Source organism: Morchella importuna (assembly GCF_003444635.1).
Source record: "Morchella importuna strain M04M26 chromosome Unknown Morimp01GS001, whole genome shotgun sequence".
Classification (NCBI taxonomy): Eukaryota; Fungi; Ascomycota; class Pezizomycetes; order Pezizales; family Morchellaceae; genus Morchella; species Morchella importuna.
The window spans coordinates 2,151,671-2,175,132 of NW_025763398.1; the positions used below are offsets into that span (position 1 = coordinate 2,151,671).

Here is a 23,462-nt window from a genome sequence, read left to right on the forward strand (position 1 = left end):
GTTTGATTATGATCAAGAGAGCGGTGATGAGTTAGTGGTTCACGATTGGACATAATAGAAAGAAAAAAAGGTGGGATAGTATTGTTTCTGGGTGGTAACTAATTCATGTTCTTTCTCGCCGTCTTTATGCATGGATTTGGAGTAGCGTGTTTATTTATCCTTTCTTGTCTGTATTCCATTGTGTTTCCTTGTAACATCTGCTCTAACTATTCTTTTATCTCTATACCATGAATATCAATTAGTACTGTAGCTGGCGGATATTGGATATCATTTATTATTGGGAATCTCTCTTTTTTTCTTCTCTCTTTTTCTTACAGTTATTGATTGTAATGGACCATGTGTTTTATTGTTTACATAGATTGTTTGTCCCACCCCTTCCCCCATCTAACCCACTTGAGTGCCTGTGCAGCGCAGCCGACTACTTATTCGGATGTCCTCATGACCTTCATCCTCCATTTACATAGCTTGTGGTGAAATACATTGGATTCCTTGTATACACGTGAACATAAAGCTCAAAACCTCTACGTACAACGTACATATAAGTGCATGTAGGTATGATGATACTTTATATCCAGACCACAAAAGTTCCTTCGGATAGAGCAAGCGCATGTGATCTACAAGATGTACGTACATATTTGTTCAATTATTTTGTACAAACAATTTTGTAATCTTACAACCTCTCGCCCGCAAAACCATCATCTCACTCGTACCTATCGTCCGCAATTTGGTACACGTATTTTGTCGCACTAGCCTTTCCGTCCTTGAGATCAATAAGCCCCTTCTCAATGCCCTCCAGCCCACCCTTAACCACCGTCGCTGGATGTCCGGAAAACTTTCCGGTGGCCAGCATACGTCCCAGATATCTGTAAAACACCCAGCCAAAGTCCAGATCCCCCATTCCCTCACCAACATCGCCAGGGAACTTGCCCTTGTGTACTGACCCAACCCAGGTCCTCACCTGCCCAATTCCTTTCGGGATCTCCGGGTAGTCCTCATTACGCGGGAGCACCAACGCAATCTTGCCACCAGGGTTCTGGAGAGCCTCTGAAAGGTTGACAAATGACCCTTTCTCTGAGACAGCGTCAAAGGCGAGGTAGCATTTCTCGTCCCCGAGGGCGGTCTTCAGATCTGCGACGACGTTACCCTTGCGGTAGTCAACGATGTGGTCGGCCGCGCCGAGGGACTTGACATAGTCGATTCCAGACCCAGCAACAGCAATGATTGGGTGGATATTTGAAAGCTTTGCAAGCTTCAAGGCAAATGCGCCAACAGCTGAGGAGCCCCCATAAATGATGAGAGGATTTCTCTGGCCCTCTGGAGCTGGGAGCCATGGGAGTGGCAATCTGAACTGCTGGTAGAGCGCCAACGCGGCGGTCATGGCTGCGAGAGGAATTGTAGCGGCCTCCTCAAACGAGGTTTTTGATGAGATGTGGAAAGTGGTAGCTGCAGGAGCAATGGCATATTCAGCATATGAGCCATGTGGAGAGAGCATGACGTGGAAGGCTGCAACGCGGTCTCCGGGCTTGAATTCGGTCACATTGGAGCCTACTTTGTGGATGTATCCGGCAATGTCGTCGCCCGGGTTCATGGGGGTGCTTGTTATGATAGGATATTTCCAGTCTTTAGGGTTACTGTCGGTGTAGATGACCTTGACGAGGACTTCATCGGCGGAAGGGGAGCTGGCGGCTTGTGAGTCTACTTGCTCCAGCTATCATTTATAGGATATGTACTGAATCGACTTACGGGATGGGGACCTCCTTAATCTCAGCGTGGAAAGGCTCACCAAAGACGGTAACTTCCTTCATTGTGTTTGACATTTTGAAAGATATGAGGTTGAACTGGTTGATTGGTGGATTATAGTATTGATATGAGGTGTGTGTAGGTATGTGGTAGGTACAGTGTTGTTGAACTGATTAAGGGGACGTTTGTTCTAAACAGAAAATGCTACATATATATATATAGCTATATATATAGCGGATTTATAAAGCTGTCTATTCGCCCCCCTCGATCTACTTCTTTTCTCTTCTATCTCCAAACCCAATTGGCATTCTCACGATGTTGTCCGCTCCACAATGACGCCATCCCCCGCTTGCCCTGTTATTTACAGTTAGTCACAGTTACCAAGAGCAATTTTCAACAAGGGTACAATTTGTAACCTACCGGAGATAGTCTGCTTCGTTACATCCGTGAAGAAATTCGGTTACTTGGTTGATCTAGGCTAAGTTGAGGTGTTGATTACAAATAGAGAGCGCACATACCTTCAATGATCAATCGGCTTGAAAAACAAGCGCTCTAACAAATCCGTCCCCCTTCTTGGTCGTACGGCTCTTTCTGTTTTTTTCTTTCTTTCCCCTTGTCCAATATTCTTACAATTCATAAGTCTTTAAGCTTTAAGCATCTCACATCATCATCATCACAAAAGACATCTCTCATAATCATTTCCACCTTCCTCTCCCTCTCCCCCTTCATCGTTTCTGGCGCGGCATTACACCACACTCGCGCTCTCGCTCTCGCTCATGTCCTCACTCCCGAGAGGTGGCAGTCCCTTTGGGCGATGCATCTTCCGCGAATAGTAGTGCCACACCGTAAACATCAATATCATGAAGATCGTGACACCGATAGTTGCACCGACAATTATCCCGGTGGCTGTTCCTTGAGTTGGTTCCGACGACATAATTGCGAATATCACGAATTAGAGGGAAATAGTATCAAAAAGAGTCGTAAGGGATTCGTAATAGCGTGAGTAATTTAAATACGATGAAGATCAAGCTCCGCTTAAGAATGTTTACTCTTCCTCCGCAAAGCAATTCTCTGAGGCCTTTTATAGGGAACTCCGTGAGCTGAGCATTGATCCCCCCGCTAGTATGTATTCAGATAGGTTCGCACGCCTTACTAGATCGAACAAACGACCTCCCTTTCTCCATCCCGCACTCAGTCGCGCATGCAATTGTGATGGGATTTTGGACTTCTTCACAAGAGAGCACGGGTATGTATGTGTGAAAGGAGCGGTACTCTAGACCCCCACTAGGTTGTTGTGGGGGAGGGGAGCTACAGAAAGTAAAACGGGTTTTGATTTTGATATTCAAGTATTGATTGGATTGGGTACCAGCCTCGCAACTCGTCAGGCTGGTTGTCGATCGATCTCTCGTTCTCGCCAGCCAGCGGCCAACCAGCCCCTTAAGCTTTTGAAGGGCCAAAAAAAGTTCGTTGAAGCCTATTTCCTTGTGCGTATCTTTTATCCGACAACGGAAAAACCATACCTACATTTGCCCCCCCTTTATCGCCACGACAACATCCTTCCTCGTTTGCCTTTTGGACAGCTCATACTATGGTATTTTGAGGCCCAGGACCTGGTTACCTGCTCCACCTAGCTTAACTCCAGAGTAAAGTAGCTAGAACATGTAGGGAAGCTGATGGAAAGGAGGTCCTGGACCGATGGCGTGGCTGGGAGCTGCCAGGTACCCTTGCTGGTGATCTTTAGAATGTTCTGTTTGTGTAGGGTAAACCTTTTACATGGAGGTTCGATGGCAAGGTTACCATGATGTAATAAAGGCATTCTGCCCCAAAACCACCGATCCCAGCTAGCGTAAAGGAATTCGAAAAAAAAACCTAGAGGGGGGTTAATTTCCCAGAAGTAAAAATTTTCAGAAGATTTTTTTTCTTGCTCTCTGTATGTGCCTTTTCTTTGCTTGTTCCAGATGTGCCGTGGTTTGGCTTGGCGCCAGGATGGAGGTCCAAGCTTGAGACAAGGTTGGTTGATGGGTTCCGTGGGAGTTGCCGATTGGCTCGCCCGTGGTTGCAGTTTAGTCGGGAACACCAGACACCGACCAGCACTCGGGTCCGCAATCGGGATGGACGCGAACGTCGTTGAAAGGAGGGGGCATCGGTATCGTCAGTATCTCTCTATCTGTGGGTATCCTCTTTATGTGAAATTAAGTATTGCCTGGCAGTTCTAGGATACTTGCATACGGTAGCCTCAGCCGCCCTGGGATACGTTTATGCCTGGTAGGTACATGTAACACATACCAAGAAATGGATTGTCTTGCAACTTTCCCCGGCCTCCGCGTACAGAGAAACTTACTGCTGGGAATCTGGCAGCATGATCTTTTCACAAGAATGGGATCACAGCATATGGCTTCCACAACCTGCCCATGCTTGTGGGGTTGGAGCTGAGTTCGATGCAACATCAGAATCTACGATAAAGGGTAACTTGGGTATCATGTACTCTACCGGCAAAGCAGCATACAAACCTCTACCGAGCTATAGCGCTAGAGTATCTGATGCGGCATCCCGAGGCTCTGTTCTCCGGTGCATGCAGAGAAGTTACATGCATCTAGGCACGTAGAGTAGAGTATGCCCTCTTCAAGATCGTCATCTCCTCTCACCTGCTTGAGATATTCCGTTGTGGGAGACACTTAAGAGCCAGGCTTGTTCGCGTTTTCGGGTGGGATTTACCAAAGTAAAATAAAATAGCATACTTACGAGGTGAGTAAAGATGCATTGATCAATTAGATAAATCAGCACAACTGCTCTGCTTTATATTTTCGTGAGGATCGAGTCTAGAAGTAAACAAGCGCCAAAATGGGTTGCCATCTATCCTCTAAAGCACTGTAGTTTCCAAAAGGGGTCTTCCTATTAACAAATCAGAATCGCCATACAACATTCCTCGACGAACGGCGTTTGGGGGGGGGATATCTACGGGGGCTCTTTCTCCTGACCACTCAGTGCCGGTGAAGATTGCCGGTCGTTATCTTTTGACGCAGTGCATTGGTATAATTCTGGTATGAGCCCCATTATCCTGAGCCCCATCACACTGCCGATACGCTCAGGCGAGGCATATGGCTAGTAGGTATAATAATTCAATAGAAATTCTGGCTAACTTGTTGAGCAGCAGAACCCAGCTATCACATACGCCATACAGAGCTGTACATACTCTACATACCTCGTTCATACTAGGTAACTATCTGCAATCATAAGCTCGGGGCAGCTGGACGGATTCCCGAAAGTCGAATCTTATTGCAATTGGCGCCATCAGCCTGATATGCAGGCGTTTCTTGGCTGTGATGTTTGGTTACTGGCCCTCGGCAACACCCGAGTCTAAAGAACAAAAGAAGTGGCCCAATATATTTTAATTCGGAGCTACTTTACGGCTATTCTATTGGAACATACGCGACTGTACTTCATTGTTTACATGATACGGTCAGCTTTAAAGATTTTTTTTTCGAGAGGGATAGGATATGTACCGGCACTTGATAGCGGCATTTGCGGCTCTAGCTAGTGTTCTAATAATTCCTTGTGGAACACAGATATTTTCCAGAAGGAAGGGACGACCCCCTCCCAATAACTTACGGATTACATATATGGATGCGGAGTTAACACCAAAAGAAAAAAATAAGAGCTTCTCTATTTTCTAGGGAATTTCTGTTTTTCAGAACTCATGGATCCACTACTATCGTAGTGTGAAATGTCAAGCCGTACCAAACTGCATAGGGCAAATACTCAAGGTCCCATAGCTATGGACCTACTCAACTTGGCCAAATATTTCACAGCTACTTACAGTGGTATACACACCCAACAAGTGGGAACTTTCATGTATGACGGCGGCCCATTGTAGCTAATCCTTGAATAAAGCAAAATAAACCCCAACCGGCCCGTGCCGAATAACCGAATGCTGGACTTTTAACTGAGAAGGCAATGAGTAACTTGTTAGTGTCCCAAGGTGGAGGCAATATTTATCAACAGACAAGTCCACTTATTTTTTTTTTCTTTCCTCAACAACAACAGCTTCATTCTTGGGTCCTGTGTTGACGCAATTGTTCTGGCTTCAACAGAATCACTTTCTCCTTGAGCTCTCTCCCTCAGTAGTACGACGGTACTTCTTAATTTAATTGTGAAGTGAAATAATCTTTTTTTTTAATTCCATGGCCGAACTACAGCTCACCCAGTCCTTGTCGATTAGGCCTAGCCATTGGTCAGGCCCAGGGAACACCGATTATTCAGAGCCCATGCCAGATGAAGCTGAGAAGATGGATGAGAAGTTTGATGAGAAGCCTAATTTGAACTTGGTGTATTTTGCGCCTGGAGATCCAGAAAACCCGTATAACTGGTCCATGGTATGTTGTTGGAATTCATTGATTACATCATTCAGCTCCATGAATGCTGATGACTACAACCCAGGGACGAAAAACATTTATATCCTTCATTGGAATTCTCACTGTATCAAATTCAACATTCACCTCATCACTGCCATCCGGTGCAATTACTTTTATTCGAGAGGATTTTGGTATCTCGAGTTCCGTTGTATCGTCTCTGACTATCTCGCTCTACCTGATCGGTTATGTCGTCGGCCCAATATTCTTTGCACCAGTCAGTGAGTTCTATGGACGAAAATGGGTCTCTGTCGTCGCATTCTCGTGGTTCACTCTCATGTCCATAGGATGCGCTCTGGCTCCGAACCTAGGTGCTTTGCTCGCGTTCAGATTTCTTTCAGGGATTGGTGCTAGTGCACCATTGAGCGTTGTTGGAGGTCAATTAGCAGATATCTGGAACGACCCAGTACAGAGGGGAAGAGGTGAGTCATAATAGACATCCACCATTAACCTCATAATACTGATATTGCATTCAGCCATGGCATTATTCTGCGCCTTCACGATGGTCGGACCAACCTTTGCACCTTTTATTACTGGTTATATCTCCGCCTCACCTGCGGGTTGGCGCATGGCTTTTTGGCTCGGTGTAATGGTTGCCGGAGCCTCCTTCATCCCACTACTATTCCTTTGCCCAGAGACATATGGCCCAATCCTCCTTGTACGAAAAGCGCAGAAGATGAGGAAATCGGGCAATAAGGATGCTATTGCACCCCTCGAACTTGATGAACGTTCCCTCCTGAGCATTTTCGCAACAACCTTAACCCGTCCGTTCCGAATGTTCTGGCAGGAAAGTATTGTCTTCCTAACCAGCATGTTTCTGGCCCTCCTTTACGGAACCTTCTATCTTTTTTTTACGAGTTACCCCCTCATCTTTCAAGGTCGGTTATTTAATAAATTACACTTTAAACCATTTTCAAATATATTAACTCCAACTAGGGATTTACGGCTTTGCCCCCGGTGATGCCGGTCTTGCCTTTCTCCCTCTCGTTGTCGGTGCCGGCTTCGCCTGCGCTGTCGCCATGGGCTGGGATCAATACATCAACCGCCTTGCCCGTGCTGACCCTACCCGCGTCATCAGCCCCGAGTACCGCCGCCTCCCTATTGCCTGTTTTGGGGGCATCATTTACTGCTCATCCCTTTTCTGGCAGGCCTGGACAGCACGTTCTGACATTCACTGGATTGTACCCATGCTTGCTGGTATTCCGTTTGGTTTCGGATTTTGTATTATCTTTACGGCGTTCTTGAACTATCTCACGGATGCATATGAGATTTATGCGGCGTCAGCGATGGCGGCAACAAGCATGTGCAGAAGTATGGTAGGGGCAGCTTTTCCGCTGTTCGCGGGTAATAGTAAGTCTTCCCTGATATTTGATGAATTTGGAGCAATATATACTGATGCTTAGTACGTGTAGTGTATAGTAAATTAACAATTCCTTGGGCATCAAGTCTTCTTGGATTTGCTGCTGTGTTGATGTCGATTATTCCATATTTGTTCATTCTGCATGGTATATAATGCTCTTGCTTTTGTAGTTCTACTATGTCCTCCCGCTAACAAGTGTTTATAGGACAAAAAATCAGAGATAACTCCAAGTTCTGTCAATTCCTTCTTGAAAGGAAACGACAGCAGCAGCAGGAGGAAGACGCGCGTGCTGAGTGTGCAAAGTCTGACCAAGACGTTTGAGAAAGCTACTACGATCCGATAATTATGAGGTTTTCCTTTGTTGTTCAGTTAATAATGAATACATGTATGTGTTGATTATTGTTTAATGTTTTTAATGATGGGACTCAAGAGGGCGAAATGCATTTGGGTGGATATGGATAACATGTAGTTAGACGACCGGAGTTACAGGTTTGCTGTTTAATAAAAAGTCATTCCTTTTTTTTGCTTTTTATATATGCCTAAGAAGGTTGGTTCCACAATTAGCAGCGAGTGACCGTTTGTGACCCGGGTAGCCTGGCTAGTCGATTGATTGATTATGTACTACATACAATCTTCCAACTATGATACTCATATAATAATTCTTTCTCCGGGCTCACCTGTATGTGGGTAATTATCTGTTATCTGGTCTAGTCCCTATAGATCATGGAACGGCTCTTTTCTCAGTATCCGGGCATTGATTGATTGATTGATCGGTTGATTCGTTCAGCGGTGGGGGTAAGAAGAGAATGGTTTTCAACGAATGTGAATTATTTGAAGTGGCACGATTATCAGATTCCCAAGCAGAATGTGAAGGTTTCTCGATCCTGAAGCTATTACTGTGCATTAAAACCTGAATCATCAGCCATCAACGGAGTATCACCTCAAACTCATAGAATTTATCAGACACTTTGTCCTATATATGGACGAATTCGAAATAATTCACACCACCGATTTCTAGATCACAGGTCGTAGGCCTGTGTCGGGTGTTATTTCCGTTTATGCAGTTTTGGCTTTTTTAAGGCTCGGCCTAGTGGGACTCATACGGTGAGTTTTTTGCACTCTTTATAGATCTAACAAGTACTTATATGTAGCTTTAATAGCCCAGTAAATGCATCATTTGTCCTTTTTTTTCCTTCTCTCTTTCTATACAAATGGAATGGTAAAGGACACAAAACGATTTATCTGTAGCTCCGAAGATTAAGACCCGAACCACCTGGACACGGTGTCCAACAGGCGAGTCGCGCAGAGAACGCCCGATCGCCTATGAGTATGTACTGTTAGTTCTTGGCTAGAAATGATATTTGGACGCCAAGAATGGGTCGGAGGGCGCGCGTCTAACCGGTTTTAGGTGCCCCCCCCCCTCCCTAGTAGTAAAATGTAAATTCATGAGGTGCTTTTCTTCACGCGACTTTCGCATATACATATTTTTTATTTACCTTCATGGTTTTTTTTTTTTTTTTCTTCTTCTTTCCTTTTACCGTTGAACACACACAAAAAAAAAAAAAAAAAAAAAAAAAAAATTGTCATGGCGACTTTCCCCCAACTAATCCACGTTGCAATTGGGAAAGTCAGGCTTAATAGTAAGGTTCGGCCTCTGCATATCTTCATCTCAATCATGAGGCCAATAATTAATAACTTGCTTATAATTTTTTCTAGTTATTTATTGCCTCCCCCCCCCCCTCCTTTTTTTTTTTCTTCTTTTTTTTTAAAAAAATAAAAGATCGTACTTATGTAGGATAATTGCGTCACAAACTATCACTCGCACATCTACCCCCGCCCCCTGGGGGGGGCGGATCGCCCACTACGGCGCGTTCAAGCCTCATGATGTAAGCTAGAATACCACTAGCTCTGAGTCTCGTCACTGGAATAGAAGACGTGGGCGGTGTTTCTGCCGTGGTGCCTGGATTCGAGCTAGTAGTGATGGGGCAAAAAGACCTTTGGCAAAACAAGACGGGGACCTAAGGGCTAACAACACGTGGGATGAGACAAGACAAAAACAAACTGGGGGGGGTAAGCTGGCCAGGGAATATCTAACCCTGTCGTAATAACCTACATGTATGTACGCATACTCCCAGAACACGGATACGAGTGATCCTACATGTCCCACGGCCAGAGACGAAGCCAGCTAACGCAGAAAGCCCATGGAGAATGAATGCCGTGACTTTGACTATTTATCTACCGTCTAATCTACCAGGGTATTCTCCTTATAGCAGATGTCACCCTGTAGCTGTTAACCAGAACATTGTCAGCGCGGGGCGTCTCTTACTGTTGTGTTTAGTAAGGCCTTGCTTGATTCACCCGCCATCACTCGGACCCGTTTTGCCAAGACCATACCCAAAACGGAGTAGAGTGCTCTTTTTACAGAACTGCACTCTCAAAACCACAGGAACTCACTCGAATCACAAATGTCGGGGGGCCGGAGAAAGATTACAAAAGTAGACCATCTTTTTTATTACAACAACTACTTTGGTATAATATAATAAACCACACGCAAAAAACACCCCAATGCCCAAACAAAAAAACAAAAAAAAGAAAAAGAAAAAGAAAAAGGAAAGAAATGCATCATGCACAACATAACCCACTATGTATCTACCTCTACCACCACTACTGCTGCCTCTCCGCCCACCGCCTCTCCCTCACCTCCACATCCCTCATCTCCTCGCCCACAAGCTCATTAAACTCCTCCCACCCATCCAAATACAAATGGTGCCCCGCCCTCTTCACAATCTGCACCTTTGCCTCCCCGCCCCTCCCCGCCTTCTCCCCCCGCCACTCCTCGCCGCCCACATACGCCGCCGCCTTCTCCTCCGGCAGCGCCGTCCCGCGGATCTTCTCCTCCGCCGCAAACCCGCCCGCAATGTCCATCCAGTCCATCTCGCCGTACATCCACACGCTCGGCGTGCCGGCCAGCTTCTGCGCCGCCCAGATGAGCGGGCGCCGCGCGTGCGCGCCGGGTGCGAGCACGTATGCGAGCGCGTATTCGCCGCTGCCGCGCTGCCGGAAGAGGGAGTAGGCGTAGTCGTGGAGCGCGGTGCTTTCCTCGGCGGGGAGCTGCGAGAAGCGACGCGAGGTCCAGCCGGAGACGAGGCGGGGGCCGAGGGGGCCGGACCAGCGCACGATGCTGAAGGGGCTGATGTTGGCTTCCCAGAGGTAGACGAGCCATTTGGGCAGCGGCCTGCGGGGCTTTGCGTTTGGCTTTGCGTTTGGCTTTGCGGCGGGGGTGTTGGAGGAGGAGGAGGAGGAGGGGAGGTCGGTGGTGGAGCGGGAGTGCACGTTGTTTCCGGGGTTGTGGGGGACTTTGAGGGTGTCGGGGATGTTGGGGTTTGAGCGGGTGGCTTCCTCCTGTGTCTGCATGTACTCGTCTTGTAGGTTTGATTGTGCCGCTGCGTCGGGGAGGTCTTCGCGGACGGCGTAGGGGTCCTCGGGGACACCGACGGGGGAGGCCAGGATCAGCTTGTTGACCCGGTCCTTGTACTTGAGTGCGTATCGCACAGACAGGTATCCTCCGAACGAGTGTCCCAGCAGCGTGAACCGCTCAATTCCGCGGATCTTTCGCCATTCTTCCAGGGCGTCGATAAACCAGTCCTCGGCTTCGGTGATCTTGCCCTCAGTGTCCTTTGAGCTAATGCAGAAGGGGGGTCGCGAGCTGCGCCCGTACCCGAGGAGATCCAGGGACCAGATCTTCCATCCGGCGCGCCGCGACAGCATGTCGTAGTTGCGGTAGAAGAAGCCGAGCCCGGCGCCGTAGCCGTGGAGCATGACGAGATGGTGCTTCGGCTCTCCCTCGCCGGTGCGGGTCACGCTGAACTCGTTCATGATGCGGTTCTTGCCCGAGAGCGGCACCATGTTGGATGCGCATTCACGGGGACCGTATGGGTCTGCCGTGGGTGGCGAGGCGGTGGCGGCGGCATTGCCATCACTGGGCGTGAGCGCCGGGAGAGGTTTCTTGTTGAATGGCAAAAAGCCCAAGACAGCGGCTTCGGCGGCGGCTGGTGATACAGCGGTCCACTGGGGTCATTGTTAGCTGACGGAAGAAGCTAAGCTCAGATTGAGCTATGTTATAGGTAAGAGCTTACCCATTGGCTGAATCCCTCCTTGTATCCTAGGGGGAAGAGGTTATTTGGGAACCTGATACCAGCCTTTCCGGCATCGGCAGTGGCAGTTCCTTGGGTCTCTGCCCCTCGGCTTGAGGCGAGGGGACTCTGCTGGGTTCGTGCCTCGGGCATGAAACCGTTTGGGGGGTTCGGGGCTGTGAGCCCGTGTTGGTGACGGCGGAAGAGAGAGTAGTGGCTGTCGATGCGGGTGGAGACGAACGGAGCTGTGAATCCAAGAGAGAATGCCGACGAGAGGCAAAAGAGGTTTGTTGTAGAGTGGAGGAGGAACGGTGGACGCAGCTTGACTGCTAGAAGAGGTGAGCTCTAAGGGCCACTGGGGGGAGTGGTGGCCGTGGTATATATATATAATGAAGGGGGGGGGGGGGAGGGGAAAGGAGCGGAGGAATAGACACACGCGGCAGACGGAGGAATGACAGCCCGGATTGCTCTAGAAGGGTATGGGGGTGTATATGTATGTATGTATGTATGTATGTATGTATGTATGGGTGTGTGTCTATATTCAGAGTGATTTAGATGATGCTGGAGAGAGAAGAAGGCTGTGGATGCGTGTGTTTACAGTCCACACGCAGGGGAGGAGAGAGTGTTGCTCGTGCTGGGCGTAGCTGTGGAGAGTTGTAACTTGTAACCTGCTGTATCGTCTCGGTCGTGGATCGGAGTCCCGTCGTCGTCGTCGTCGCACAGCAGCATCCCTGTGGCGCTCACAGCACAAACAGATGCTTAACTCCGGCCCGCGTTACACAGCGCCCAGTCGGGGTGCGGCCTTACATAACGCCCGAGTGGCTAGTGAGTGGCCAGGGCAGCTTTCGTTGGAGGGGGGGGGCTGTGCAGCTCGTATCAGGCAGGAAAAGGATTGGAGAAACAGAGGACAAGCGAGAAGGACGGTGGGATTGATGGATTTAAGTATCGGATTGTAGAATTAGTAGATTACCGCTCCTTCCAGGTCAATGGCGAAGGCAGCTATCTACGCCCAAGTATCCCAGATCTGGAGCTCCCAATCCAACTCTCGCTCCCTCCCTCCCTCACCTCTCAGTTCCAGGCTCTCGTGCTCGCCTCTCATCTCCCGCCCTCGCGTTTCAAGCCTCCATCATGGCCATCCACCAGAATGCGATACACACAGAGACACACACCCAGATATACATACATACATGTACCCACACACGCAGACACACAGACACACATATCCCGGTCTCCCAGCGGCTGATGTTACACCAACATCAGGCTCTCGTCCTGTGTGCCATTCGTACCAAGATTCAATAGTGGAACAGGTAATATTCAAGATAATGTTGGGCTGCTGCTGCGACTGGCCGAGCGAGAGCAAGACGACAGAGGAAGAGAGAGTGAGCGAGGGCGACGACCACTCTTTATGCGTTCATTCGACCACAACCAGCAGCAGCAGCACCAGCACAAGCACAAGCAAGCAAGCAAGCACCAGTAATCCACATGCATATATCACGGATCCCGATCATGTTCGGCCCGTAGTTTGGGGCTTTTCACATGTATCTTTGTCTACTTTCCACATGTACCTACTGTACTTACTTACTTGTCTCCATAACTTCATAATCCACACGTTATCACATACGTCTACAATATCTACTACGTCTAGTACTGCTGGCTGTCATAAACACCCGTTTGCCTGTGCACGAACCACTCACTCACCCGCTCACCCTTCTAGTGTTGTGCTGCTGCTGCTGCTGCTGCACCGTTGAGTGACACCGGTTCATCCTACTCCCGTGCTGCTGCTGCTGCTGTCTTTGCATGGCCCATCGTGGCCATCGAGACATTCCATCTTCTAAGCAAGTGCAGCACTGCTAGCATCATCATCATCATCATCGTCATCACCACTATCATCTCAAGGCACTGCTTCCTCTGCCTGTCTGATCCCCCAAACACAACTTCCGGTTCCGGGCCCTTGTGGTGTCACCCACGCAGCGTTACATTCGACAATAACCCCACACACACCCCCTCCTCCTCCTCCTCTCCCCCGAGTGAGCGAGTGTGAGAGCGAGTGAGTGAGACTGTGTGTGAGTGAGTGAGAGCGTGTGAGTGTGTGAGTGAGTGAGAGTGTGTGCAGAGCCTCTCTCTCTAAATCTCTATCTCTATCTTGATCTCTCGCTCTTGGTGTGTGTCTGCCTGTGTCTCTGCCACCCCCCTCCCTTTCTCTCCTTTCTCTTCTCCCCCACATCATGACGTTATCATCTCCCGGCTCTGCGACCTCGGAAAGCATTGATCTCGCCGTCAAAGGTTCTCTCCCAACACGCTCCTCTCTCTCGCCCCCATCCGTGGTTCCTAAACCTCCCCCAGCACCTCCCGGGAACCCCCTCGACTACGCCCCCAACTCACCAAACCAGGTCTACCTCAACCTCCTCATCCTCGAGGCCTCCCTGCGCAGCCAATACCTCCACCACCTCGCTCGTCGCCGCAAGTTCACCTTCTTCGTCGTCCTCCTCCTCGCCTGGAACGCGTACTTTCTCCACCGCATCTTCGACCTCGGCGGTTCGCCCTACTACTACATCTACCACCTCGAATGGCTCGGTCTTCTCGGCGGCTGCGTCACCGCCGCCCTCTACTATGCTACAGGCCTCTACGAAAAGACGATTGTTGAGCCGCGCCGCTTCGTCTCCACCGCCAACCGCGGCCTCCGTGGCTTCAACGTCAAGCTCGTCAAGGTGCCCTTCTCCACGACCCAATGGATCGTCTGGTGGTGGAATTGGTACACCTTCCCGACGCCGCCCCCCCCGCGACGCCCCCCCTCCTCCACCGCCTCCCGCCGCCTCTCTGCAAACACGGCAAAGCCCCGCCGGCTAAGCTCAAACACCCCGCGAAAGGCCGCCGCCGCCATGCAGGCCGCCGAACACCGCCACGCACCGTCCATTGCATCCAGCGCGATGAGCCGCACGTCGTCACAGCTCGCCCCGCACCCCGAGGAGGCAATGGAGGACGACCCCGCCGACGAGATTGAGGAGTACCTCACGGGCGGACTGCACCTAAAGCTCGTCATCCTGCCAAAGCGCTTCAGCGCGACGTTCCGCGAGGAGTGGGAGAACTACCGCACCGAGTACTGGGACAAAGAGAACAAGGCGCGCTACAAGCGGCGCAAGGCCGTCAAGCGGTGGTGGCACTGGCGCCCGCCGGGCCTGCGCCGAGGAGTAGCAGCAGCAGCAGCAGCAGCAGGCAAAAAGGAGGATGTACCGGCTACTACTACTACTGCTACTGCTACTGCTACAGGCTCCCCGGCTGGGCGGGTGCGGCGCGCGTCGGTGGCCTCGGAGAGGAGGTCCCCGAGTGTGTCTTCGCGCGCCGGGACTCCGGAGCCGGAGGGGACGCCGACGAAGCGGCGGGGGGGCAGCTTTGTGGCGAAGAGGAGGCCGAATATGGCGCCGGGGTTGGTGCCCGGGGGGAAGAGCGGGGATGTGTCGGATTCGGGATCGACGACGACGGTGGGGACGGAGGGGCGGAGCGATAGCTCGACGGTTGTAGATAGGAGCTCGTCCAGCGCTGGGACGGGGAAGCGGAAGACTGGCAGTAAGGGGAAAGGACGGGGGCGGAAGACGGCAGTTGCTGGGAGGAGCGCTGATGGATGAGAAGAGCTCTCTTTTCACTCCCCCCGCCCCCCCGCCCCCGCGTCTTTTCTTCGTTTTTTTCTTCTTTTTTAATCATTTTTATATTTTTTCTTTTGAGAATTCACACTGGTTGGACAGCGAAGATGGGGAGCTGTGTGTGGGGAAAATTTTAGTTTAGTAGGCGCCTGTTTTTTACATTCTTATTTTTTTCGTTTCTTTTTCCCATGGTTTCTTTTTATTATTGTCTTCTTTTCCTACTATTTTTTTCTACTCTTTTAAAGATGTGCCTTGGGATGCGGACGGGCTAGCCGGGAAAGAGGGGGGAGGGGGGGGAGAAGGGTGAATATATCTAGACGCAGTTGACGTTTTTTTTGTAGAAAGCGATATTGTGGACGGGGGGCTTGGGCCGTGATATCAACTATCACTGATGGGATGATCGAATGGACTTGGATGATCGTGGGGAGAGGAGAGGAAGCGAGTGATAGTTCATGACGTAATTATAAGTGTTTTATACCTTTAGCAGAGTGTGTGCTGTGCTAGGCACATGTAGTGAGCTGAGCATTAGACGGAGGTTGTCGTGAGGAGATATGGAGTGTAGTGTAGGAGTACATGTAGTAGATTGGTGTCGATTGTTCATAGTGTTTACATGAGGGGGTCAGAGAACGAAGCTCTTCATCAACACTGCGTGTAGACCTACCTTTCGTTGAATTCCCCTCCTCCTATATATTATGCATCACACAATATCACTCTACCCCACTTTCTATATAGCTCGGCGATCACATGTCACCCTCCCCGGGTGTTATAGTTATGCACGGCGGCGGATAAAACCCATAGCCACAATACATGTAGCTACTAATATCGGCCCGAGCCCGGGTCCGGCCAGACGAAGGGATACGGCCACGCCAGGCTTTCCAAGACCCCCAGACCCTCAGACCTCAATTAACCCCCAGACCCTCAAACCCCAGAATTGGGGCACCACGTGAGACTACATAATAGGGGACGTGGATCAAAGTTTAGAATGTCTTTCCCTCCCGCCCCTCTTGTACACCACAGACCGGGCGTTCCTGGTCTTTGATCTTTCCTAAAAGTGGCTGGTAAGTACGGTACGCCGTCCGTAGGTAGAGTAGCCACATGATCCGGCACGGAGGTGGAGAGGAGGTACACACGGGCCGGGCCGGGCCGGGCCTGGGGGCATAAGTTGCGCCGGGTCTTTCACTCACGTGCACCACCGCCCCCGGCCCGCCTTAGTACACCTATCGTGATGCTCAAGCCGTTTCATGAGAATCTACCGCACTCAGGGTGCGAGGCGTGAATACCCACCGGCATACCACCTATGCGGAGGGAGCGTTATGTACCTGGGAGCATGGAAAAGGCGCCCGTACCTACACAGGCCTCAGGGAATTGAGGACAGAGAATCCATCAATGGATTGACAGCAGGCTCATGAGAGGGGGGGGCGCCGCGGTATAAACACCGCATCCAACACCGCACGCCATCGTGATGTCTACCCGACACCAATACAGGGCTACAGTCCATCTATCGTACGGTACCTGATAGCAGTCCCTCGACCCCTGCCCTCCCCCCCACGCACCCCCACCCGAGTGACACCCGATGCAAAAGCCCTAGCCCACTCAAATAGTAGCCCTGCCCTCTCCTGCCCTGCCCTGCCACATAGAGTACAAGCACCCTACCCTACTGACCTGCACTCCCCAGCCCAACCCAACCCAACCCCAACCGCAGGACCGGGGTAAAAAATGTCTCACTTCGGGCGGCGCCAACAAACCAGGATCGTTCCTTCTACTCTACCTACTCTAACCAGGGGTGGGGGAGGGAGGGATTGTTTCCCTAAAATATAAAATCTCCGGCACCCTGGCTCACTCACCACCCTGCGTTCATGATCACTCTCGACGTAACCCGGATCCCAGGAAAAATCCAGAAAAAATCCAGAAAAAATCCCACAATCCCAGGAATTCCAGGTTTCGTCATCAATAAATAAAATATATACAGCCTGGTTCCTCCCTCCCTCCCCCCTAGGCCTCCCGACGTTCCCAGTAACTGATAGATAAATACCTACCCCTCCTCCCCTTCGGCGCCCATAACATAACCCCCACCGCGATTGTGAGTAACAAGAACCAAGCTCTCCGGAAAAACACCCCTCCCCCCTTGCAAAATCATGATACTAGTAACAATCTTCTCCTTCTTCTTCCTGCTACCCATGATGCTCGCCTCCCTCCTCACAACCCTTGTCTCCTCCGCAATCCTCGGCGTTCGCCTGGCCGTTGGGTATTGGGGCCTGGTGGTGGTGATGGCGCGGCGGGGTGTCAAGGCGCTCTTGCACCCGCGCTCTACCTACTTGGTGTCTGAGGAGTCGACGGGCCTCGATCTACGGAATCCAAGCTTCATCAACTGCAGCACGGCCACCGAGAAGGAGCTGACGGCGGCGGTGGCCTCGTTGAAGGCGAAGGTTATGAGTCGCGATGTGGGACGGCGGAGACGGGCAAGGGCGTCGGTGGGGACGATGAGGGTGGATTATGGGACTTTGCTGAGAACACCAAAGATGCAGGAGGATTATTTTGGAAGCTAGGATGGTATTTCGGGGAATGGGACAAAGGTGTAACTAAACTTGAACCAGAAGGTTCGGTATTTTTAATGCTCGTATTCTTTATTTTATAGCAAGCATTCAAGACGTACAGTATCATTATCATTGTCTCCAGGACAGATATGTGTGCATACACACTTAAAGTACACGCAGCCCATACTCGACATCGCTATAAGCGTACATACGAGAGGAAGCGCTTCCATCTAGTCTGTCTATAATACTCATCTAACCTATGCTCCTGATCTATAAAGTCATCTTCCGAAATCTTGTCTTCCCACAGATTCATCACATGCTATCATTTGCTCATTAGTAAAGGAGAAATAACTATATAAACCAAAAGTGAATATACTCACAGATCGCACGATACGTGTACCATAGGTAGCTTTGTAGCCAAAGTACAAAACAAGGATCAATGGAATACCGATGCAACTCCTAAAGAAATTCTCGGCAGATGGCGTGGCCGTGATTGGTGAGGCAGAAACATAAATATGGCAACCCAGCATGAAAATCAAGGAAATCTGGAAATGACTCGTTAAGTCAAAGATACTCCGGAGTAATCACTTGAACGAGGCAAAAACACTTACGAATCCAAAAAGTGGATATACTGGGCGCCACAAAGCTTCATAAACATATTTTTGCCCAAAGATGTTGATGTTCTGTGCCTTGATACCCGCACGCCAGCGCCAGTTTGCGAAAATTATGGTTGGCCAACAGGTGAGGAAAGCAATACCAGACAGTGAGGTGAACCTATCTAGTTAGTTAAAGATTCTTATCAAGAAGATGCTGGCATACCATTCAAAAGCGTTTGCAGCAGAAGATGTGCAGTTCAAATACGAGAGTCCTACAGCGATGACCGCTGTCATCAAGATAGCCCGCATACTTTTTGAAGAAAGATCAGTATATATCGGTTCCCGCTTTCAGGAGGATTACTTACGGTCTTCCATGTCTATCAACCTTTTCGAACCCCCAATATTTACCCAATAGTCCGATTTGTGACATGTTACACAATACACGAGAGGCAGTATAAATACTGACGCTCCCAACGCTACAGACACACAAAAGGACGATTACGTTGAGAATATCAGGCAGGACCTTAATACCTGCATTGCTAATGGCAATCACAAATGGCGAAGAGTCCACTGAACCTCCTCCACTTCCACCCAAGAGTCTTGGATCACTTGCGGACACCACAAAGGTGAGAAATAAGATAGTTACCACGTAAAAAAAGACGATACGAAACATCAAAGTGCGAACAGCCCGAGGCATCGCGATACGAGGCTGCCGTGTCTCGCCCCCAGCAATACCAGCGACTTCAGTACCGCCACATGAGAATGCTGCTGTGACAAAAACACTCGATAAACCTACAAAGTGTCAGAAGGAAGAAGTATTATTATTTCGACGGAATGAGCACATACCTTTGAAGCCATTGAGAAGAGCACCGGGATCTACCCAGTATTCTCCGTCATGTCTCTGCCCTTCTGGGCCTCCGCCTCCCATGATAACCCAAATGACGATCAGGAACATCACGATAGAAATAACCTTCAAAGAAGATACCCAAAACTATTAAAGGTCATAAGTTATTATTGCGTAACCTCAATCAGTTAATGCCCCATTCATACCTCTATCTCACCAAATACCCTCACAGGGCATATGTGAATGCACACCATAATAACGTTGAATACAGTAATCAAAATGGCTGCATTTCCGGGGCTAGAACTCCAATCTGGCGGGAGCCAGTAACCAACGAGGATTCTAGCCGCGGTTGCTTCTGTACCGAAAGCGCCGATCCAGCATGCCCAATACCTACATCGACTGTTAGCGTTGGATACTCAACGCCGAGGAGTCCACATGATTGGCGCGTTCCAAGCCTGAAGAGACGGAGCTTCTTCCATGTTCGTTGTAGAGCTGATTTTGAGACAACTCTTGGAGAAAGAGTGCAGCAAGCTGAGGGGAAATTCGAGACAAAGCTGAAGTTACTTACATTATTCCTATCGTGAATCCCCAGGCAGGATCAATATATCTGGAAGCATATGTAACAAAACTTCCAGACGTGGGATACAATGTTGCCATCTCGCAGAGACATTCTGTATCTATTAGCTTCTTGAAGAGCTACCAAGCTCGAGGTATTCCAAGGTGACATACGCATCATAGTTGTCAACACTGCACCGAGCCATGTGAATGAAACGACCAGAGCCAAAGGCCCACCAGTTCTCAAGGCTTGTCCAGATCCAATAAACAATCCTGTACCAATACTGGAAGCGATTGCCAACATTTGTAAATGACGAGCATCCAGCGCTCGTTGTAACTGTGGTGCCGCGGCGTCGCCATCATCTGCTGCCTTTTCCTGGGCTCTAACTGGATCAATGACATAACTGACTGCTTCATCTCTTGCGGCCTCTTCGTTCTTGTTATTTGAAGACATCGTGAGATTGTGATGGTGGTTGAAAATGGAGTCGTGAATGAGATTATGGGGAAAGGCCAGAAAGTTCGATTTAAATAGCATACTTTAAGCTTCGGTAATTCGGTTATAATTTCTCAGCTGTAACAGTAAAAGGACTACGTAAAAATGTCTCCAAAGAAGAAATTTTTTATCACTTGCAGGGCTTCCTCGGACTGCTGACCGAATATCATACCAGCGCCGAGCAGGTGTGCGTATCTTCCTGCCTAGTTAGACATAGAAATCCGTTAACCCAGCAAGATTCATCGTAGTCTTTATCTATTTATCTAATATTTCTCCTCGTAAACGGGAGACCTTCGTGGTGCCCTATCTCGATGATCTGTTCAGGAGCGGTGTGCTATCTACGTATATCTTGCTACAGTCGGCTACGTATCATCTTGTGACGCCTCCCGATATCGGTGCATAAAGCTTAAATTCACGACATGGTAGCAGCTAACTCCCCTAGTCGCGTGTAAGTGCAGCACGGACTCATATACAAATGAGAATGTGTTTAATATTCACTTACCGATAACTACATGTATGCTTGATCTGATACAGCGCAGAAGTGAAGAATAACATTTTTTCAATGTGGCAGTGAAACACCAAGTGATCGCACACAAGGATTGTAATACCCCGTGGGGAAATGTCCAAATTCCCCGCTCAGTTGTTGACGTCTGTATGATTAATGGGCTTTGAGGACTTTGGTGTTAATATTTACTCCGAAAGAGGAAAAGTTCTTCTGCTGTATTACAAGCACTACTCCGTTTTTAGTGTGGTGTATCTACAGTACCGTATTAACAGTTGTTACTGTTACGCACGCCGAGCACCAATCAATAACTTACCAACACCATACAGAACATAAATGCAGGACTCTGCAAGGCCATGTCAAAAAATGCTTGATTGTCCTCTGCCGATAACACGTGCTAGCTATTAGTAAAGTCTTATGTGGAAATCTCCAAAACCGTACCAGCAGTACGACAAAGATGAGATGAAACCATTGTTGGTCGGTTAGGGCATATTGCGGAGAACCCCCGATGCTTCAACATCATCAGCATAGTGGGTAGTACTCGATTGATCCAACTTCTCGGTACCAGAAAATTGATCGCCTGTCTCTTTGGGGGTAGAATTATAACCCCGAATGCGGAGATCATCTACTTATCCAATGTTGCCGGATGTAGGTTAGTGGTAGATAGTTAGCCCACGGTGGATCATACGATATCACCCGCAGTATTTTATAATCAATTGCTCAAGTACCTATCAAGAATCGACATTTGCTGATAATCTAAGGGAAATCATGGGCTCAACCCTACACCAGTCGTTTAACGCAAGGTGGAATGCAGTGTTGTACCGGATAATTACCTACATATATGGTTTAACAGATCGCCTGACTGTGGTGACCACGTCAAACGAGCGAGAACGAGGGGAAGGCTTGATATCCACATATATCAAATGCGAAAGACGTTATTATTTGTTTCTTGCACTCGGACTGGGGTACATCCGTAACTTCTTTGGTCGAATTTATCATCAGTAGGTACTTGCATGTCCTGACCCTTGTTTTCCAGGGCATACAGTCAAATCGCTGTGTAAAGTACCAGTACATAGGTTCTATTACCTGACAAGGACAAAAACTGCAGTAATAGATGGTCGTGATCATGATTTTCCTATAGAATATGTACATATACCTTCCCTCTTCCGGCGTTGAGTACATACTATCACGGCGTCATGCGCGACTGGAAGAATTTCTATAGGTGCACCCATTCTCACCTGAAGAACTCTCGATCAAAATTTGCATGTGAGTGGGGTATGCAATTTGAGGTGCGGGGCAGAGACAGTTGACAATGCAGATCAGATATCTGTCAGCATAAGCTTATATAAATACGAAAAAAAAAAGCACAAATACCAGAGTTAATAAACTCGGTACGGAGAAAACGGATGAGAAATCGGAGCGGAGTCGGAGTGATGAATACCCGGGGTGTGTCATTTCGGGATAGATCCCTGCAGTCAACGCGCTTCGCAGCAACAGAAAAATGCGTGGCCTAACCGTCTTCGCTGTTAGTGGTAAAAATCTTTCTGGAATTTTTTCTTATTCGCTCTTCTTGGCAAGACGAATGAGGCTGGATGTGGGCCTGAGTTCTTGTACCACAATTTTTGGCGAACAGTCAGTTATGACGCGCCAGATGCGAGTATGTATGCGGAGTTCCACAAATCACGCGAGCATGTGTGAGGAGCTGCAGTGCATGCAGGTATCTATGATGGAGTTGGAGAGGAAACGGCGCTCTGAGGGGAGTGTACTGTCTGTTCCTGAGTGACAAGTCCTGCTTCAAAGTGCTTAAGAGGTAACGGATTTAGGTCTATGAAGACGACTTCGATAGAGCTGACCTATGTTTCTGTTAGATTTGAAAATAAAGACAGCTCTTAGGGGGTTGTAGGGATAAGAAGGCTCGACCTATCTGCTATCCATGGAAAGAGGGGGGGTTGTGGGAGATTGTGAAATGCCAGGGATAGCGAATGAGCTAATGGCTCGCGGGGGTTGTTGTGTTGCAACTTTCAAGCGGTAGGCGGTTGCGGTGTGTAAGCAAGTCAAACAACAGAGGCAGTACAAGGGAAGAAAGGTACTTAGTCTCTGTACCTTCCTTCACCTTTCAATCTTTCTTCGCCCCCGTCAAGTCTACCGCACTGCCTCTCGTGAACATCTTAGAAGACGAAGGGGGTTTGCGCTAGCAGTCTTCTTACCTCTCTTCGCCTTTAAATCTCCTGCCGGACCTTCCTGACGTCAAGTAGTGTTCGCACCAACTCATTCTATTCCCAGTGCCAGTGCTTTCCTCAATACTACTCGACGTCTGCTCGGCTCCATAGATCCTTTGCGGTGTCCTGTTAAGATGAAGTCTCCACGATCGAAACTGTTCCCAGCGATGCTTGATACCCATTCCACGACATTCACCAAGCAAAATCTAATGGGATGGCCCTCGATGCCTGGCTTTAATCGCATGCGAAGGAAGTTTGGGTCCCGAATGAGGAGTGGACAATCTCCAGGTTCCAATCTCGCGACTCTTCAGACGTCATGGGATCCGTCAGATACCCTCCGTTCACTCAGAGCCCACAAATGGTCCTTTTGGGACGGTCAATATCTCATTCTCGCTATCTTTGGCATATTCTGTTTATCTATTATCGAACACCCCGGACC

General features: G+C 49.1%; 8 protein-coding genes across 8 annotated transcripts; 4 read left to right on the forward strand and 4 right to left on the reverse strand.

The window, feature by feature from the left end:
- Positions 1-700: 700 nt before the first annotated feature.
- Positions 701-1,817, reverse strand: LAJ45_00533 (uncharacterized protein; the record flags this gene model as incomplete). Its single annotated transcript, XM_046110134.1, has 2 exons — positions 701-1,679; positions 1,744-1,817. The coding sequence occupies 2 exons, from the start codon at positions 1,815-1,817 to the stop codon at positions 701-703; spliced, it is 1,053 nt and encodes a 350-aa protein (XP_045976827.1).
- A 192-nt stretch (positions 1,818-2,009) lies between these two features.
- LAJ45_00534 (uncharacterized protein) lies at positions 2,010-2,674 on the reverse strand (the record flags this gene model as incomplete). Its single annotated transcript, XM_046110135.1, has 4 exons — positions 2,010-2,094; positions 2,161-2,203; positions 2,259-2,275; positions 2,490-2,674. 4 exons carry the CDS (start codon positions 2,672-2,674, stop codon positions 2,010-2,012), a joined length of 330 nt encoding a protein of 109 aa, XP_045976828.1.
- Positions 2,675-3,698: 1,024 nt separating this feature from the next.
- LAJ45_00535 (uncharacterized protein) lies at positions 3,699-4,345 on the forward strand (the record flags this gene model as incomplete). The annotated part of the gene is made up of 3 exons (XM_046110136.1): positions 3,699-3,891; positions 3,951-4,005; positions 4,099-4,345. The coding sequence occupies 3 exons, from the start codon at positions 3,699-3,701 to the stop codon at positions 4,343-4,345; spliced, it is 495 nt and encodes a 164-aa protein (XP_045976829.1).
- A 1,576-nt stretch (positions 4,346-5,921) lies between these two features.
- LAJ45_00536 (uncharacterized protein) lies at positions 5,922-7,830 on the forward strand (the record flags this gene model as incomplete). The annotated part of the gene is made up of 6 exons (XM_046110137.1): positions 5,922-6,113; positions 6,178-6,571; positions 6,626-7,027; positions 7,086-7,499; positions 7,562-7,654; positions 7,715-7,830. 6 exons carry the CDS (start codon positions 5,922-5,924, stop codon positions 7,828-7,830), a joined length of 1,611 nt encoding a protein of 536 aa, XP_045976830.1.
- A 2,343-nt stretch (positions 7,831-10,173) lies between these two features.
- LAJ45_00537 (uncharacterized protein) lies at positions 10,174-12,371 on the reverse strand (the record flags this gene model as incomplete). Its single annotated transcript, XM_046110138.1, has 3 exons — positions 10,174-11,577; positions 11,646-11,968; positions 12,248-12,371. The coding sequence occupies 3 exons, from the start codon at positions 12,369-12,371 to the stop codon at positions 10,174-10,176; spliced, it is 1,851 nt and encodes a 616-aa protein (XP_045976831.1).
- Positions 12,372-13,867: 1,496 nt separating this feature from the next.
- Positions 13,868-15,265, forward strand: LAJ45_00538 (uncharacterized protein; the record flags this gene model as incomplete). Its single annotated transcript, XM_046110139.1, has 1 exon — positions 13,868-15,265. One exon carries the CDS (start codon positions 13,868-13,870, stop codon positions 15,263-15,265), a length of 1,398 nt encoding a protein of 465 aa, XP_045976832.1.
- Positions 15,266-17,415: 2,150 nt separating this feature from the next.
- LAJ45_00539 (uncharacterized protein) lies at positions 17,416-17,826 on the forward strand (the record flags this gene model as incomplete). Its single annotated transcript, XM_046110140.1, has 1 exon — positions 17,416-17,826. One exon carries the CDS (start codon positions 17,416-17,418, stop codon positions 17,824-17,826), a length of 411 nt encoding a protein of 136 aa, XP_045976833.1.
- A 184-nt stretch (positions 17,827-18,010) lies between these two features.
- Positions 18,011-20,263, reverse strand: LAJ45_00540 (uncharacterized protein; the record flags this gene model as incomplete). Its single annotated transcript, XM_046110141.1, has 9 exons — positions 18,011-18,133; positions 18,195-18,359; positions 18,426-18,588; positions 18,634-18,720; positions 18,776-19,202; positions 19,257-19,401; positions 19,461-19,644; positions 19,823-19,925; positions 19,984-20,263. 9 exons carry the CDS (start codon positions 20,261-20,263, stop codon positions 18,011-18,013), a joined length of 1,677 nt encoding a protein of 558 aa, XP_045976834.1.
- Between the last annotated feature and the right edge of the window lie 3,199 nt (positions 20,264-23,462).